This window comes from Amblyraja radiata, chromosome 11 (assembly GCF_010909765.2).
Source record: "Amblyraja radiata isolate CabotCenter1 chromosome 11, sAmbRad1.1.pri, whole genome shotgun sequence".
In the NCBI taxonomy this organism is placed as follows: Eukaryota; Metazoa; Chordata; class Chondrichthyes; order Rajiformes; family Rajidae; genus Amblyraja; species Amblyraja radiata.
Genome location: NC_045966.1, coordinates 38567669 through 38586233, shown reverse-complemented (window position 1 = coordinate 38586233; position 18565 = coordinate 38567669). Strand labels below are relative to the sequence as shown.

General features: G+C 50.6%; 1 protein-coding gene across 3 annotated transcripts in view; it reads right to left on the bottom strand.

The window, feature by feature from the left end:
* flt4 (fms related receptor tyrosine kinase 4) overlaps positions 1 to 18565 on the bottom strand; it is a 91587-nt gene that overhangs the window by 13637 nt on the left and 59385 nt on the right. For 2 of the 3 annotated variants that reach the window (XM_033029709.1, XM_033029707.1), the window contains 12 exons: positions 17923 to 18064; positions 16776 to 16884; positions 15726 to 16085; positions 15229 to 15375; positions 14156 to 14287; positions 11986 to 12107; positions 10197 to 10332; positions 9992 to 10096; positions 7590 to 7703; positions 7085 to 7173; positions 3267 to 3420; positions 2021 to 2151 (listed from right to left, as the gene is read on the bottom strand). In XM_033029709.1, coding sequence (XP_032885600.1) covers positions 2021 to 2151; positions 3267 to 3420; positions 7085 to 7173; positions 7590 to 7703; positions 9992 to 10096; positions 10197 to 10332; positions 11986 to 12107; positions 14156 to 14287; positions 15229 to 15375; positions 15726 to 16085; positions 16776 to 16884; positions 17923 to 18064 — 1741 coding nt within the window. The remainder of the gene's footprint in view (positions 1 to 2020; positions 2152 to 3266; positions 3421 to 7084; positions 7174 to 7589; positions 7704 to 9991; positions 10097 to 10196; positions 10333 to 11985; positions 12108 to 14155; positions 14288 to 15228; positions 15376 to 15725; positions 16086 to 16775; positions 16885 to 17922; positions 18065 to 18565) is intronic. The other variant, XM_033029708.1, reaches the window with a different exon arrangement.

Sequence of the window (18565 nt, the reverse complement as noted above, 5' to 3'; positions counted from 1 at the left end):
GCGTATTCGGTTCCCTATTGCAGTCGTTGCCACTGCTCGTTCACAGAGCTGGACGACTGGCAGGATCCCAGGCATAAATATCCCCAACACTTTGTCCAGGGCCAACCACATTGACGCCATGGTCAGGAAAGCAAACCTACGCCTCTACTTCCTCAGAATTTCGGCATGTCTCCAACAACTCTTACCAACTTCAACACAAACACCATAGATAGCACCTTTAGATTTTAGGGATACAGGGCAGAAACAGGCCCTTCAGCCCACCGAGTCTGCGCTGACCAGCGATCACCCGTATACTAGCACTATCCTACATATTAGGAACAAGCACTCGTAGTCAAAATCAAATCCGGGTTTCTGACACTGTAAGACCGCAATTCTACCGCCATACCACTGTGCTGCCCCTTTTCCATCAGACCAGACTCCCCACCATCCACTCCATCTATACTACAGGCAGAAGATGCAATAGCTTGAAAGTGCAAACCACTAGATTCAGGGAAGAAAATCCTCCCTGCTGTTTAGTTTTATTTATTTTTTAGTTTAGAGAAATTTAATTCCTGACTGGTGCTTTAGTTTAGTTTAGACAGCAGGGAATGAGGCCCTTCGGCCCACCGAGTCCACGCTGACCATCGTTCACCCGTTCACACTAGTTCTATGTTATCCCACTTTCTCATCCACTCCCTACACACTAGGGGCAATTTACAGGGGGCCAATTAACCTAGAAACCCGCACTTCTTTGGGATGGGGGAGGAAACCGGATCACCCGGAGGAAACCCATGCGGTCACGGGGAGAACATGCAAACTCCAAATGGACAGCACCCAGGATCAAGATCAAACCTGGGTTTCTGGCGCTGTGAGGCAGTAGCTCTTCCAGCTACGCCATAAACTGGAAGAAGATTTACGAAAGATTTGAGGGCCTGAGCTATAGGGAGGGGTTGGGTAAACTAGGATTATATTCCCTGGAGTTCAGGATAAGGCGTATAAGAGGCGTATAAAATCACGAGGGGAATAAATAGGGTGAATGCTCTGTTTTACCCAGAGTGTAGGAATCAAGAACCAGGGGACATAGGTTTAAGGTGACAGGAGAAAGATTTAATAGGAATCTGAGGTGGAACTTTTTCACACAATAAGGTGGTGGGTGTATGGAACGAGCTGCCAGAGGATGTAGTTGAGGCAGGTACTATAACAACATTTAAAGTACATTTTGACAGGTACGTGGATCGGAAGGCGTTAGAGGTTGGCACAGTAGTGCAGCGGTAGAGCTGCTGCCTTAAGGCCCTGTCCCACTTTCCAGAGTTACTCACGAATTATCCCGTTTTCCCTTTGACTTAAACTCGGAGATGCCAGCCGTAGGTACTCGGGGCTATTTTTTTTACTCGAGGACTTTTTTCAACATGCTGAAAAAACGTCCCGACTTACCTGATGCCCCGAGTACCTACGGCTGGCATTACGAGCCACTACAAAATATCTACGGCCTGCTACGGACTCGCTACAGACATTCTCCGAGTTTGAATCCAGGGGAAAACTCGGGAGAATTCGTGAGTAACTCGGGAAAGTGGGACAGGGGCTTTTCAGCGCCAAAGACCCGTATTCGATCCTGACTATGGGTGTTGTCTGTGTTCAGTTTGTACTTTCTCACCATGACCGCGTGTGTTTTCTATGGATGCTCCATTTTCCTCCCACACTCCAATGACATGCCCACAGGTCATTGGTTGTTTGGTAAAAAATATAAATTGTCCCTAGTGTGTTGGATAGTGCTAGCGTTCAGGGGTGACCACTTATCGTTGCGGACTTAGGGCCTGTTTCTGTGCTGTATCTCTAAAGTCTATATAAGGCTATGGGCCAAACGCAGATAAATGTGACGAGCACAGATGGGGCATACTGGTTGGCAGTGACAAGTTGAGCCGAAGGGCCTGTTTCCGTGCTGTATGACTCGATGACTTGACAATAATGTCAACAGCTACACTGCCTCTTCCGAGCTATCTCCCGCCACCCCAGTCCGCCCCCACCCTGCCCGAGGTCTCACCTTCCTCGATGCCAGGAACTCCATTCCACGGGCCACTTGGAAGCTGTAACAGATGAGGTCGACCAGCGTGAGGGGACACTGCCACAGGTCATCCACTGTTGGAAGGAACAGTGGTTTGGGAACAGCTCCATCTAAAACCACAAGAAATTGCAGAGAGTTGTGGATGTAGCCCAGACCTTAAAGCAAACCAACCTCCCTTCCATTGACTCCATCTATACTTCATGCTGCCTTGGTAAGGCCACCAACATTATCAAGGACCAATTTCACCCCAGGCACTTCCATCTCCCATCAGGCAAGAGGTTCAGAAGTGTAAAAACACTTCCCTGTTGCCACAATCCACGTCCCTACTTACTGGTTATTATCCCTCCCTATTACCCCATACGACACCTCCCCATCTCTGCAACCCCAATCAACTCCCATTCACCCCAAACCCATGAACCCCCCCCAACTTAACATCACCTCCAACTTCCCATCCGCCACATCTACCTTATCTCCCTCCCCATCAGTCAACCCCACAGCCCGGACTGCTCCATCAGAGTGACCTCTTTCAGCCTCACACTGCCCTTCCCCCACCCACTCCATCTACCCTTCCTCCACCTCCCCATCCCCTCCATCTACCCTTCCCCCACCCCCTCCACCTCCATCTACCCTTCCTCCACCTCCCCATCCTCTCCATCTACCCTTCCCCCGTCCCTCCACCTCCCCTCCCCATCTACCCTTCCTCCACCTCCCCTCCATCTACCCTTCCCCATCCCCTCCACCTCCCCTCCCCCATCTACCCTTCCTCCACCTCCCCTCCCCCTCCAACTACCCATCCCCCACCCCCTCCACCTCGCCTGCCCCATCTATCCTTCCTCCACTTCCCCTCCCCCTCCATCTACCCTTCCCCCACCCCCTTCACCTGCCCTCACACACTCTGCACCCCTCAGCTTCCAGTTTTCTAACCAGCTGTTTACGCTGGGTTAAACAAAGTGCTGGAGTAACTCAGCGGGTCAGGCAGCATCTCTGGAGAACATAGATAGGAGAGGTTTCGGGTCAAGTCCCTTCCTCAGATTCGTGCAAGAAGGGCCTAACCCGAAACGTCGCCTATCCACGTTCTCCAGAGATGCTGCCTGACCCGCTGAGTTACTCCGGTACTTCGTGTCCTTTTGTGTAATCCAGCATCTGCAGTTCCTTGTTCCTACATCTGCACTTAGATGTTTGACAACCGACTTGACTTTGTGTCCCTGTTTTTGTTGTCTCTCACCTTCCACCAGGTCCCTGGTGTGACTCAGCATCTTCTCCATGGCCGTTCGAATGCAGACCGGGCTTTCGCCGGAACCGACCTGGCCCCGGTTCTCCAGACCCTTCACCACCTCCACCATGGAGATCATCTGGCTCCTCACCATCGGCACCCGCTCCTGCCACACATAAACCAATCATCGCCACAGCCCTGGAGAGGAGATCCCTCTAAACCTTTCCTATCCATGTATCTGTCCAAATGTCTGTTGTTATAGTACCTGCCTCAACTACCTCCTCTGGCAGCTCGTTCCACATACCCACCACTCTGCCCCTCAGGTTCCCATTTAATCTTTTCCCTCTCACCTTAAATCTATTCTGATTCTTGATTCCCCTGCCCTGGGTAAAAGACTCTGTGGATTCACCCTGTCTATTCCCCACATGATTCTGCTCCCTATCACCCAATATTTGTGGTGGACAGTCAGAACCTTTTCCCCCCCAGGGAGTAAATGTCCAACACTAGAGAGCATAGCTATAAGGTGAGAGGGGCAAAGATTAATGGAGATGAGCAGGCCATGGTTATTTACATAGAGAGTGGTGGGGTTTAGAGTGCATTGCCAGGTTGGCGGTGGAAGCAGATACAACGGTGGTGGTCTAAGAGGCTTTTAGATGGGCACAGGCATCAAAAACCACAACACATAGGTTTAAGGTGAGGGAGGGGAAAGATTAATAGGAACCCGAGGGCTAAATGGTGTGCACATGGAATGAGCTGCCAGAGGAGGTAGTTGAGGCAGAGACTATTGTAACATTTAAGAAACATTTAGACAGGTACATGGATAGGATAGGTTTCGAGGGGGCCAAATGCAGGCTGGTAGGGCTAGTGCAGATGGGACATGTTGGTTGGTGTGGGCAAGTTGGGGCGATGGACCTGTTTCCATGCTGTATAACTCTGTGACACATGGAAGTGCAGGGAGTAGAGGGACATGGGTCATGAACAGGCAGATGAGATCAATTTGAAATGACATCATATTCGGTCCAAACATTGTGAGCCGAAGGGCCCATTGTGCTGTACCGTGCTGTGTTCTACAAGCTTCAGACACAGCCAGCTCTCCGGCCATTGCATCAGGGCTACTCAACGTGCTTCCCTTTCAATACCTGGCCAGGTTTGGACGTATTTGCTCAGCTGTGAAGCTCTCAGAATGTCCTGAGATTGCAATAGCGGGTGATGGAAATGTTCATGGTTTGTTTTGATCCTTTGAGTTGGTTCTGGGGAAGGGGTCACCCTGGATTAGTGCAGGGGGTGCTGGAGGCAGTTGGCTGTGTTGTTCAGTGCACTTTGGACCACCAGATCGTCTGAAAACATTTCATTCTTGGCAGGAGTCCACCGACTGAGGGGGATAGAGTTACCAGTTCACCATCAAAGGCCAAGCCCCCCCCAGGAAAACATAGACAAGGAAATGAGCCAATCTAACGAGCCAAGCCTTGTGCTGCTTCATTTACATCGAGATGAATAATAACGAAGGCCGCTGAGGGAGACAGAGAGGAGAAGCTGCCTTTGATGGCAGGAAGGACGAGAGGGTCACAGAGCGGAGGAATATTTACGCAGTGTTTGCCATGATATGTGGCGTAGTAATGTAGCCAACAGGAACCTTGCAAAGAGAATTTGAGAGATTTCTGAAGGGAAAGTGTACAGAGTGGCGAGGGAAATTCTGGAGAGGAGGCTGATTGAAGAATGTTTTTGAAGAGTTAACAATGGCAATATTAGCTCTGCTGTACGATGCGATCCTATGGTCCAACTCCATCACAATGCAGATGTATCAAACTTTAATCAGGCTACATTTGGAGTATTAGTGCGCAGCTCTGGTCGCCCCATTACAGAAAGGATGTGGAAGCTTTGGAGAGGGTGCAGAGGAGGTTTACCGGAACTATGCCTGGATTGGGGGGTATCGGCTACTGGGAGAGGTTGGACAAACTTGGATTGTTTTCTCTGGAGCTTTGGAAGTTGAGGGGAGACCTGATAGAAGTTTATTAAATTATGAGACACATAGATAGGGTAGATGGTCAGAACCTTTTTTCTCCAGGAAATGTCAAGGTCAGAGGGAAAAGTTTAATTTAGGTATGTTACAAAACTTACCTTCAGCGGCGCTGCAGTTCTGCCACTGCCCGTGTGCGCGACTTTGGTCCTTTGAGAGGGGGGCGGGTTTAAAATGCAATTTTTCTGCAGCCTATTCAAATCGATCTCTGTCAGGCAGTTGCTAAAGAAAAATCGCTTCAACTGCCGTTTTATTAAGTTTATTAAAATTACCGCTGGATAATTTAATTGTTGGAATAAAATTAAAATCAACTTCAAATGCCGTCAACGCCGACAACGGGACGAATCTCACGTAGGGGACAAGGCAAGGTATGCCGTTTATTTTTTCATATAAACTTGCTTCTTAGGATGCCTTTAATCAAAATTTCACGTTGCGAAAATGTAATTATGTAAATATACGAACCGGCAGTATTTTTCCTGCCAATATGGGGTTTAAATTCACTGCAACCGCAACGTTCCAAACCAGCGCGTTCCACAAAATCCCACTCGCAAGATGATTTAAATGCCCATTAATTTACAGGAATTAAACACTAAATTCCTTCCATTTGGCCTATAAATTCATGACAATGAGATTTAAAAATCATGTTATATTGTGAATTCTTGCGTGAATGTTATTTGGACACTTAGCCTTTTTAAAAATGTTAACCTTTTCTTAAGAAATAGATAGATGTTAAGATCTAGTAATTGAATTTTGTAATTAGCTACAATTGGGTAACTAACTAATTATATGCTTTAATTTCAGGTCATCCAAGTAAGATTGTTTCATATTTGTTTTAGAATGCTTCAATCTATAATAACTGAAAATTTCATTCAGTTCTCTTAATTGTTAAGAAAGTTATGGGCTTTTGACTGTCCTTGATCACAGCTTTTGTGTTGTCAATGGAAAAGCAATAGGGAACAAGATGCTAATTTTCCGATTATGAAAATGGCCATAACTTTTTTAATACTTAAGATATGAAAGTGAATTAGGTGTCAAATTAAACTTCTTTTTATGCTTTATCTGATGGGATAAATTGTAGACTTGATTTTTTAAATCTCAAAATTTTGTAACATTGCTATTTAATGGAGATGTGCAGGGCAAGTTCATTTACACAGAGAGTGGTGTGGGCCTGGAACACGCTGCCAGGGGTGATCTGTGGGAAGATACGATAGTGGTGCTTAAGAGGCTTTTCTTAGGCAATGCAGGGAATGGAGAGATCTGGATTATGTGCATGCAGAGATCAGTTTAACGACATCATGTTGGGCACGGACATTGTGGGCTGAAGGCTATCTATACTTTTCGTAAAGAGAAGGGTGTCCCATTGGAATCAGGCCCTTCGGCCCATCGAGTTCGTGCCGACGAACAATCACCCCGTGCACTAACACTATCCTACACACACTAGGGACAGTTTACAATTTTACCAAGCCCAGTAGCCTACAAACCTATACGTCTTTGGATGTAGGTGGAAACCGGAGAACCCGGAGGAAACCCACGAGGTCGCAGGGAGAACATACTAACTCCGTACAGATAGCACCCGTAATCAGGATTGAGCCCAGGTCACTGATGCTGTAAGGCAGCAACTCTACCGCTGTGCCACCCAAGGGAATTGGGAAGTGTAAAGAGAGGATACATATGTTGAGCTTTCCTCTATGGTTCCAGGATCCGAGGTTGGGGATTTTGTGGAGAGGCTGGGCCATTTTACAAAGCTGAGCTGATTCAATGTCTGAGCAAGGACAAGGACCATGAAGAGTCCGGGCAGAGAGGCAAACCTTACCCTGCAGGGGATGAAATCTTCCCGCTTGTTCCTCAGGTAGTTGGAGAGGTTTCCGTATCTACAATACTCCACGATCACCATCAGCGGACCTGTGGGGGAGCAGGGAGTGAAAAACGGCCAGAACCAGGCCCATCGCAAGAGGAGGCTATGAGACAGCAGCTCTACCAGCTGCACCACTCTGCTGGCAAAACGGTTTAGTTCAGAGATACAGCGCGGAAACAGGCACAGGCTCACCGAGTCTGCACCGACCAGCAATCTCCGTACACCATCACTATCCTACACTCAAGCCAATTGACAATGTTTCTTTTCAAAGCCAATTAACCAACAAACTTGTACGTCTTTGGAGTGTGAGAGGAAACCGGAGCACCCAGGAGAAAACCCACGTGGTCAAGGGGAGAACGTACAAACTCCGTACAGACAGCAACCCATAGTCAAGATCGGACCCTGATCTCTGGTGCTGCAAGGCAGCAACTCTACCGCTGTGCCACCTTTCCGCCCTACTTACCATTTGCTTTGGTGCAGGCCCCCAGGAGGTTAACGACATTGAGATGGTTCCCGATGTGAATGAGAATCTTGAGTTCAGACATCAGTGCCTTGTGTTCGTTGGCTGTGGCTCCATCTAAACAAGGGAATTCATGCTGTATCAGTCATTGTCATAGATCATAGAAACAGGCCCTTTGGAACAACTCGCCCACACTGACTGACACACCTCATCTACACTAGTCCCATCTGTCCACGTTTGGCCCACATCCCTGTAAACCTTCGGCACATCCCCAACAACCCTCATCAACTTCTACAGATGCGCCGTAGAATGCATTTTATCCGGATGCATCACGGCATGGTTTGGGAACAGCTCCATCAAAGACCACTAGAAATTGCAGGGAGTTGTGGACACAGCCCAGACCATCTCACAAACCTTCCCTTCCATTGACGGCAAGGCCACCAGCATAATCAAGGACCAGTCTCACCCCCGGTCACTTCCTCTTCTTACCTCTCCCATCACGCAAGAAGTATAGAAGTGTGAAAATGCACACCTCCGGATTCAGGGACAGTTTCTTCCCAGCAGTTATCAGGCAACTGAATCATCCTATCACCAGCTATAGAGCAGTTCTGACCTCCATATCTCCCTCATTGCAGACCTTCGAACTATCTTCAATCGAACTTTATTGGATTTTATTTTGCACTAAATGGTGTATCCTTGTTGACCTTTATCCTATATCTGTATACTGAGGACGATTTGATTATAATCATGTGTAGTCTTACCGCTGACTGGATAGCACGCATCAAAAAGCTTTTCCATGTATCCCAATACACGTGACAATAAACTAAACTAAAGTTAAACTCAACTATGTACCTGTCCAAATGTCGTTCAGATTTTACTTTAGAGATACAACATGGAAACAGGCCCTTCGGCCCTCCGAGACCACGCTGACCATCAATTACTCCGTACACTCGCACTATCCTACACACTAGGAACAATTTACAATTTTACAGAAGCCAATTAACTTGCTAAACCTGTACATCTTTGGAGTGTAGACGCAAGCAGAGCTTACAGTTATGGAGTTATAGAGTCATGCAGCACGGAAACAGGCCCTTCAGCCAAACACGCCCATGCTGACCAACATGTCCCATCTACACTAGTCCTACTTGCCTACGTTTGGCCCATATCCCTCTAAACCTATTCTATCCATATACCTGTCTAAATGTTCCTTAAACAATATGATAGTATCTGCCTCAACTACCTCCTCCGGCAGCTCGATTCCTGTTATACTTTACCCCCCTCATCTTAAACCTATGTCCTCTGTGTCTCGATTCCCCTACTCTGGGCGAGAGACTTTGTCCGTCTACCCGATCTATTCCTCAAACTCAGAGAAAGCCCACACGGTCACAGGGAGAGAGTACAAACTCCGTACAGACAGCACCCATAGTCAGGATCGAACCCGGGTCTCTGGCACTGCGAGGCAGCAACACTACCGCTGTGCCACTGTGCCGCCACAATGTTTTAAATCAGTGTTACAGTGCTCCTGGTCCTTGAAAGCACCATCATCAAAATGCACAGGTAACAGGTAACCATGCGGTAGAGATGCTGCCTTACAACGCCAGAGACCCAGGTTCGATTCTGACTTAGGGTGCTGTCTGTACAGACTTTGTACATTCTCCCCGTGACCACGTGGGCTTTCTCAGGGTACTTTGGTTTCTTCCCACACTCCAAAGGCTTCTATAAATTGTAAAGTTGTCAATAGTGTGTCGGTGTATGTGTGCAGGGATGATTGCTGGTCAGCCCGGACTCGGTTTGAGTTTAGTATATTGTCACATGTATGAGGTACAGTGAACAGCTTTTGTTGCGTGCTATACAGTCGACTGAAACACATGATTACAATCGAGCCATCCACGGTGTACACATACATGATAAAGTTGAATATCGTGAATAATGTTTAGTGCAAGACAAAGCCAGTAAAATCTGATCTAAGATGAATCTCCAATGAGGTAGATGGTGATAGGATGGTCTCTAGTTGGTGGGATGGTGCAGTTGCCTGATAATAGCTGGTAAGAAACTGTCCCTGAATCTGGAGGTGTGGGTTTTCACATTTCTACCTGTTTCTGCACTGTATCTCTAAACTTAACTAAATTAAATTAAACGAAATAAACGAAACGTCTGACAGACACAAAAGACAGATCCTTCTTCAGGTCTCAACCTATTCGAAACGTCACCTATTCCTTTTCTCCACAGTTGCTGTCAGACCCGCTGAGTTACTCTAGCTTTTTTGTGTCTGTCTTTGGTTTAAACCAGCATCTGCAATTCCTCCCTAAACTAAACGTCTGACTCCCTTCCACCATGATGTTGAGGTATGAATCATGAATTCTGGCCCAGCAATGAGGCTTGGGTCACAGTGGTCACTCACTCACTTTTCAACATCTTCACTGCTACAGTCCTGCAGCTGCTGCTCTTGTCGATCCCGAATGCCGAGGCTTCCACCACCTTCCCGAAGGCGCCGTGACCCAGGATCTTTCCTGAGGAGAACACACAGCATCCGGGTGTGAGTGAGCCTCTGAACCGTCGGCTGGGCAAATGTGCCGTCAACGAGAGGGATGGGATGGGATGGAAACTCACCCAGTCGCAGCCTGGCCCGAGGAAACTCCCACTTGGTGGAATCGTAGGGTAGGTATTCACTCTGCTCGTCCAAAGGGATTTCATCTGGGTCCACGATTATGGACAGGTATCCGGTTTTGATATCAGCTGGGCTGGTCTGGAACAGAGAGCATTGTTGGACTCGGGTGTCAAACTGCACAAGCCGGTTTGATGGTTCAGTTTAGTTTGGAAATACGGAGCGGGAACAGGCCCTTTGGACCACCGAGTGCGCACCGACCAGTGATCACCCCGTACACCAACACTATCCTACACACGAGGGACAATTTTCAATTTTACTGAAGCCAATTCGACTACAATCCTGCACATCTTTGGAGTGTGGGAAGAAACCAGAGCACCTGGAGAGAACCCACACAGGTCACGCACAAACTCCATACAGACAGCACCCGTAGTCAGGATCGAACCCCGGTCTCTGGTGCTGTGAGGCAGTAGCACTACCATGTGGTCTTCATGGTCTTTGCCATGAAGGTCTTGATCATAAGACATAGGAGCAGTCTTCCACCATAAGAAACTTTGGAGTTTTTTTGCTCAAGATTCCAGCATCTATACCCTTTTGTCTGTAGAGTGAGAGAGCACTTGATTAAAACGTTAAGATCCCAAGGGATGTTGGCAAGATGTGGCAAGAGAAAGCTCTCTTTTGTTTAGAGATACAGTGCGGAAACAGGCCCTTCGGCCCACCAAGTCCATGCCGACCAGCGATCCCCGTATACCAACACACGCCTACACACACTAGCGACAATTTATACTTCTACCAGTATACAAACCCAAGCCAATTAACCTACCAACCTATACATCTTTGGAGTGTGGGAGGAAGCCAAAGATCTCGGAGGAATCCTACGCGATCACGGGGAGAACGTACAAACTCCGTACGGACAGCATCCATAGCCGCGGTCGAACCCGGGTCTCTGGCGCTGCAAGCGCTGTAAGGCAGCAACTCTACCGCTGAGCCACTGTGTCACCCCTTCTGGGAGTATCTCTTCATAAGTCATAGGAGCACAATTAGACCATACAGCCTATTGAGTCTATTCTGCCATTCAATCATGGCCGATCTATCTTTCCCTCTCAACCTCATTCTGGGGTGGTAGATTGCAACCTTCACGTTATCCGCCCTGTTTCGACGAATGCAATCAACCTGGCGTGCACAATCAAATAAGATCAAATAGAACAAGTTGTCCTACAACTTTAGGCTGTGCTAGACATACGCAAGAAGAAGAAGAACCCCATTCTCCTGCCTTCTCCCCATAACCCCGACACCCATACTAATCAAGAAACTACCAATCTCTGCTTTAAAAATACTCCATGACTTGGCCTCTCCAGCCATCTGTGGCAATGAATTCCAAAGATTCACCACTCTCTGCCTGAAGAAATTCCTCCTCATTTCAATAGGTACGTCCTTTCATTACGAGGCTTTGCCCTCTGGTCCTAGACTCTCCCACTAGAGGAAACATCCTCTCTATCCAGGCCTTTCATTATTCAGTATGTTTCATTCTTCTAAACTCTAGCAAGTACAGGTCCAGAGCCGTCAAACGCTCCTCGTACGTTAACCACATCATCCCTGAGATCAAGGGCTTCACAACTGCGCCCTGCCCACCTTAAACCAAAGATCTAATTGGGTCACTCGCAAACAGAGGTATCCACTGTATCTTGGTACAGGTGACAATAATAAACCAATTTACCGGTGCTAAAGTTTAGCAGTCTGGACTTTCATTTAAATTGGATCAAATTGAGGAAAGGAGGTTTCTGTGACACTTACCCCCAGGAATCTCACTCGCTTGACGTTACAGAAGATGAGGATGAGGAGAATCCAGAAGAAGATGGCAATCACGCCCGTCCCCACCAGGATCACCACTTCGATGTTCGATTTGTCGTCAGCTCCTGTTGAAAGTGTGGCGGGGTGAGGAGTGGGCAGCAAATGCCGCGGTGCCCACCAGATCGCTCAGTCAGCAGCACTGGGAACCTGCCCGAAGGCTCGTCGGTCGGTGGGACCGGGAGGGAATTGGAGACATCAGACACGAGGAGCAAGTCCGGTACAAGGGTGCACTGTGGTTAAGCCTCCAGCACCTTCAAGGTGGGCAGCAGGAGGCACCCCTGGGACACAAAATGGCCAGGAGAGGAGAGGGACGTCGTTTCGAAGGAACTGCTCCAGTACATTGAGCGCGCGGGCCGACTGGACTTTTAGACTTTTAATTGCCGCCAAAAATGGTGGCGCCTGCATAAGTAATTTAAGCAACGAGAATTTCACCGTGCAGTTGCATATGTGACGAATAACGCACTGTTGAACCATTGAAGGCGCAAGGCCGGTAGGAGAGTGAACCAGGGTCTGCCCTCAAAGTCGTCTGCGGGAGGCCTCCCCGGGAACAGAGGAACGGACGAGGAGTGAGACGTCAGTTCACTGGTCGACCCGAACGTCCAAGGAAGGCGACGGCTGGGACTCGCCTGGATCGGGCACCGCTCATAACAAGTAGGGAACGCACTGGACCTTGAAACTGCCGCCATAACCTAGCGCCCCTTGCATGCGGGACCAGTGGACTATTCCTGTACACTTGCTAATCGGGGATGTGCAACACTCTACTGGACTGTATGTTAGAAAATAATTTCACTGTGCATTTGTACACATGGCAATAAAGCACCACTGAGCATTGACCAAAGTATTGACCAACGATGGAGCGGGGAGAGGAGGGGTGTTGGGATCTGTGCACTTTCCTGAGTTATTGATTGAAATACACAGCATGGAAACAGGCCCTTCAGCCCACCGAGTCCACACCAACCATCGATCACCCTTTCTCACTACATGTTTTGTTACATGTTTTCCCACTTTCTCATCCACTCCCGACACACAAGAGGCAATTTACCGTCAAACTTGAACGCCTTTGGGATGTGGGAGGAAACCAGATCACCCGGAGGAAACCCATGCGGCCACAGGGAGAACCTGCAAACCCCACGAACGGACAGCACCCGAGGTCAGGATTGAACCCAGGTCACTGGCGCTGTGAGGCAGCAACTTTACTGGGTTCTTGTTGGATGATACTGAGCTTTGCTACTGGTGTGTAGGAAGAAACTGCAGATGCTGGTTTACACCGAAGATAGACACAAAATGTTGGAGTAACTCAGCGGGTCAGTCAGCATCGCTGGAGTATCTCTAGTTTCCCTCTCCCCGACTCTCGGTCATGACCTGAAACGTCACCTATTCCTTTTCTCCAGAGATGCTGCCTGACCCGCTGAGTAACTCCAGCATTTTGTGTGTATCTTTGCTACTGATGTGCTTCCTCCCCTCCGCTACCCTCTCCGACTGGTGGTGTGATGGAATTGAGATGTAATGCTGAGGCTATAAAGCGTTGGTCAAGCCGCATTTGGAGTACTGTGAGCAAATTTGGGCTCCATATCTGAGGAAGGATGTGCTGGCTCCCCTGAGGGGATCCAGAGGGGGTTTACAAAAATGATTCCAGGAATGAGTAGGTGAACATATGATGAGCGTTTGACAGTACTGGGCCTGTACTCGCTGGAGTTTAGAAGGTTGAGGGGGGCCCTCATTGAAACTTACAGAATAATGAAAGGCATTGATATAGTGGATGTGGAGAGGATGTTTCCACAGGTGGGAGAGTCTAGGACCAGATGTCATAGCCTCAGAATTAAAGGGCGCTCTTTTAGAAAGGAGGTGAGGAGGAACTTCTTCAGCCGGAGGGTAGTTAATCTGTGGAACTAATTGCCACAGAGGGCTGTGGAGGCCGCCAGTGGATATTTTTAAGGCAGAGATAGACAAATTCTTGATTAGAACGGGTGTCAATGGTTATGGGGAGAAGGCAGGAAAATGGGATTAGGAGGCGGAATTCGGCCACGATTAAATGGCGGAGTGGACTCGATGGGCCGAATGGCCTAATTCTACTCCTACGTTGCGAACTTGTGAACAAGCGGCAAAGACGTACCTTCCACAGTGACGACGGCGCTGGAGTTGATGCAGCCCTTGGAGTTGCATGCAATGCAGCGGTACACCCCCGCATCCTCTATCTGTACCCGCTGCACCGTCAGAGTCTGATTCAGCTCGCTGAAGACCACCCCTACAGTCAAGCATACGGTGTTTAGATGGTGACGGGGAGAGACAGTGACGGGGAGAGAGTTCGGTGACGGGGGGGGGGGAGAGTGGGTGACGGGGAGAGACAGTGACGGGGAGAGTGGGTGACGGAGAGAGTGGGTGGGGGGGGGGGAGAGTGGGTGACGGAGAGAGTGGGTGACGGAGAGAGTGGGTGGGGGGGGAGTGTGGGTGATGGGGGGAGAGTGGGTGGGGGAGGAGAGTGGGTGGGGGGGGAGAGTGGGTGACGGGGGGGGAGAGGGTGACGGGGGGGAGTAGTGGGTGAAGGGGGGGGGGAGTGGGTGAAGGGGAGAGTGGGTGACGGGGGGAGAGGGTGACGGGGGAGAGTGGTGAATGGGGAGCGTGGTGGTGGGGGGAGGAGAGTAGTGGAGTGTGGGGGGAGAGTGGGTGGTGGGGGGGGAGAGTGGGGGAGGGGGCGAGAGTGGGTGATGGGGGTGAGAGGGGGTGATGGGGGGCGAGTGGGTGACGGGGGGAGAGTGGGTGACTGAGGGGGTGAGAGTGGGTTGTGGGGGGAGAGTGGGTGATAGTGGGGCGAGTGGTTGGGGAGAGTGGGTGGTGGGGGAGCGTGGGTGCCGTGGGAGAGTGGGTGATGGGGGGGAGGGGGGGAGGGTGGGTGGTGGGGGGAGGGGTGGTGGTGGGGGGGGGGGAGAGTGGGTGACGGGGGGAGAGTGGGTGATGGGGGGAGAGTGGGTGATGGGGGGAGAGTGGGTGATGGGGGGGAGGGGGGAGAGTGGGTGATGGGGGGAGAGTGGGTGATGGGAGGAGAGTGGGTGATAGTGGGGAGAGTGGATGACGGGGGGGGGGGAGAGTGGGTGACAGGGGGAGGGTGGGTGACGTGGGGGAGGGGGGAGGAGGGAGAGTGGGTGATGGGGGGGGAGAGAGTGGGTGATAGGAGGAGACAGGAGCTACCTGAGATCTGGTGGAGTCTCTTGTCATCCTTGAACCAAGCGACGGAGGGGAGTGGAGAACCGGTGACCCGACACCTCATCTCCATGGAGGCACTGACGTTGATGGAGAGGTCGGTGAGATTGTCCAGAAGTCCCGGCCTCTCCTGAGCTGTGGGAAGATTGGGATTTATTCTTACTTGGTCCATCTGCCAGGACTCTCCGACAGTGGGCCCCGCCGCCACCCCCTATGCTGGACACGGTCAGGATGCTCAGTCCACCTGGGCCTCTGTACTTTCCCAATTCCCAAACTACGTGTGACAGTAGTGAGGATCACAACTGGGCCTGTGGCTCTGTGAGGCAGCCACTCTATCACCGCGCCACTGTGCCGGCACAATCTCTATCTACCAGGAAAATACCCAATGACTTGGCCGCCACCGCCATCTGTGGCAATGAATTCCCCAGATTCACCACCTTGAGCATGGATATTCCTCCTCGCCTCCTTTCTACAGGTGCGCTCACCTCTCACCAGCAGGTATTTGCGGTGACAATGTTTCTCGCCAGTCTTGCGGTTCTGCACCTCACACACGTAGTCGCCCTCGTCGCTGTGGGCAATGCTGTTGATGTGCAGCTCCAACGCCAGTCCCCGGACCCGTGGGTCGGTCGTCACCTGCGCCGGCAGCCTGCGTGCGTAGCGGTGCATGTTCCTGCACTCCAGCACGGGCGGGTCCCCCAGCTCACCCTCCAGTGCGCTGGGCAGCAGCCGGTACCACTGCACGTTCTCGTAGGTGTAGTTGTCTGCACTGCATCGCAACTGCACCCGCTGCCCCTCCACTGGAGCCTCCGACGGCTGCAGCTCGATGCCAAAGCCCTCCGGGATACCTGGTGGCACAGACACACGTGGATCAGGGACAGGCGGAGGTCACGGACACGCGGGGTTCAGGGACAGCGGGGGTCACGGACACACGGAGATCAGGGACACAGAGGTCACAGACACACGGGGGTCACGGACACTTGGGGGTCATAGACACATGGAGGTCACGGACACGCAGGGGTCAGGGGCACGAGGAGGTCATGGACACACAGAGGTCACGGACTCACGGGGGTCAGGGACACGAGGAGGTCACGGACACACGGGGGTCACGGGCACACGGGGGTCACGGGCACACGGGGATCACAGACACACAGAGGTCACGGACATGCTGAGGTCACGGGCACACGGGGGTCACGGGGTGGCATGGACACCGGAGGTCACGGACACGGACTGTCATGGACACATGTGGTCATGGGGCAGCACACGGCATGGGAGGTCACGGATACGGGGGGGGTCACAGGCGGCATGAACACGGGACGCCACAGACACTAGGTGGCACGGACACGGGAAGTCACAGGCAGGGCTCACACACACACACGTGCACATACACTGCCACACAAACATACAGTCTGACACAAAGTCTCTCCCACTCACACAATCACACATGCAGACAGACACACACACAGAGACACACAGACACGGACACACATACACAGACACTGGGCTGTCTGCCCTCCCTCGGGCACCGTGATACTCACTGGTCACATAGAAGTAGATGACTCGATCGTCGTGGCCGACCTTGTTGAACGCGGAACACTTGTACATGACGGAGATGTTGGCAGCGAGGATGACCAGCTTGCTGACTGTCTGTCGAGAGAGGAGAGAGTGACTGAAGCAGAGAGAGGGAGGGAGAGAGAGAGGGGAAGAAAGAAGGGGAAAGGGGGGAGAAGGAAGAGAGGGGAAGGTGGGTGAAGAGATGGAGAGAGAGGAGGCCAGAGCCCCAGCTACCTCATTAGGGTAGAACGAATGTTCTACCCTAAGTACTTGAGGATTTGCAAGATAATGCTACCCCTTCCTACCACATTGTGGGTGCTATACAAATGTAAATCTTAAGAGGGGTCCTGACCCAGAATGTCACCTATCTGTGTTCTCCAGAGATGATGTCTGACCCGCTGAGTTACTCCAGCACTTTGTGTCCATTTTGGGTAAACCAGCATCTGCAGTTCCTGGTTTCTACAATAGGACTTCCTTGATGTTAGAGACAAAGAATTGCAGGTAAAATGTGTAGGAAGGAACTACAGATGCTGGTTTATACCAAATATAGGCACAAAGTTGACATTGGCGCAATGGTGGAGTTGCTGCCTCACAGCGCCAGAGACCTGGGTTCGATCCTGGCTACGGATGCTGTCTGAGCGGAGTTTGTACGTTCTCCCTATGATTGCGCGGATTTTCCCTGGGTGCTCCAGTTTCTTCCCATACTCCAAAGATATGCAGGTTTGTATGTTAATTGGCTTTGGTAAAATTGTAAATTGTCCCTAGTGTCTCGGACAGGGCTAGTATACGGAGTGGTTACTGGTCAGCGTGGACACGGTGGGCCGAAGGGCCTGTTTCCGCGCTGTATCTCTAAAGCCTACAGATCACCCCTCAGCCCCCTGTCTTCCAAGGAATAAAATTCTAGACTACTAAACTAAATTAAAATGCTAGAATATTCCTCAGCACTATTTATTCCAGAATTTTGTGTTTGGCTGTTGGAGTAACTCAGCGGGTCAGGTAGCAACTGTGGAGAAAGTGGATGGGTGATGTTTTGGGTCCTTGTGCAGAAGAGGGAGGGGATGGATGGGAGGGGGAAAGGGGGGAGGGAAGGGAGGGGATGGATGGGAGGCATGGAGGGAGGGAGGGTCCTACCTTGTTCCTTCCCTCCAGCATTTCGGTGCTGGTCTCAATGCTCTCGATGTTGTTGACCATTCTTCCAGCCGAGATGTTTCTCCAGTCCTGGCAGTCGTGGGTTCGATCCTGGGCGTGGCGTGGCGCTGTGTCCCGGCGACCCCTACACCAGGAGAACAAGGAAGACAAGGAGATGAATGTTGGGACTCGAGTCGGGGAAGGGAAGGGCTGGGAGGGGTCAGAACACTCGGAGACGAGGATCAATCTACAACTCCATCAACTGGTGGTCCGGTACCTCCTTTAATCCGGACAAAATTTCGAGAGCGCACTTGAACCCCCCCAATAAATCCACCCGAAAATGTGGTGCCCAGGATGGGTGAGGGGCGGTACTGAGGGAGTGCCACACTGTGAGAAGGGCAGTGAAGATGGAGTTATAAAAGCAGATACAATTACAATTTTTAAAAGCTATTTAGACAGATATATGATCGGGTGGGTTTAGAGAGAGATGCAGGCAGGTGGGATTTGTCCAATATGCTAACATGGTCTGCAGGGACAAGGTGGGCTGAGGGCCTGTTTCCACACTGTACAGCTCTGTGGATAACTTCGCACCGGGAAGGAAACAGCATGACCACAAAGGGCTGAGCAGCCTTTTGTAAGCTTCCAT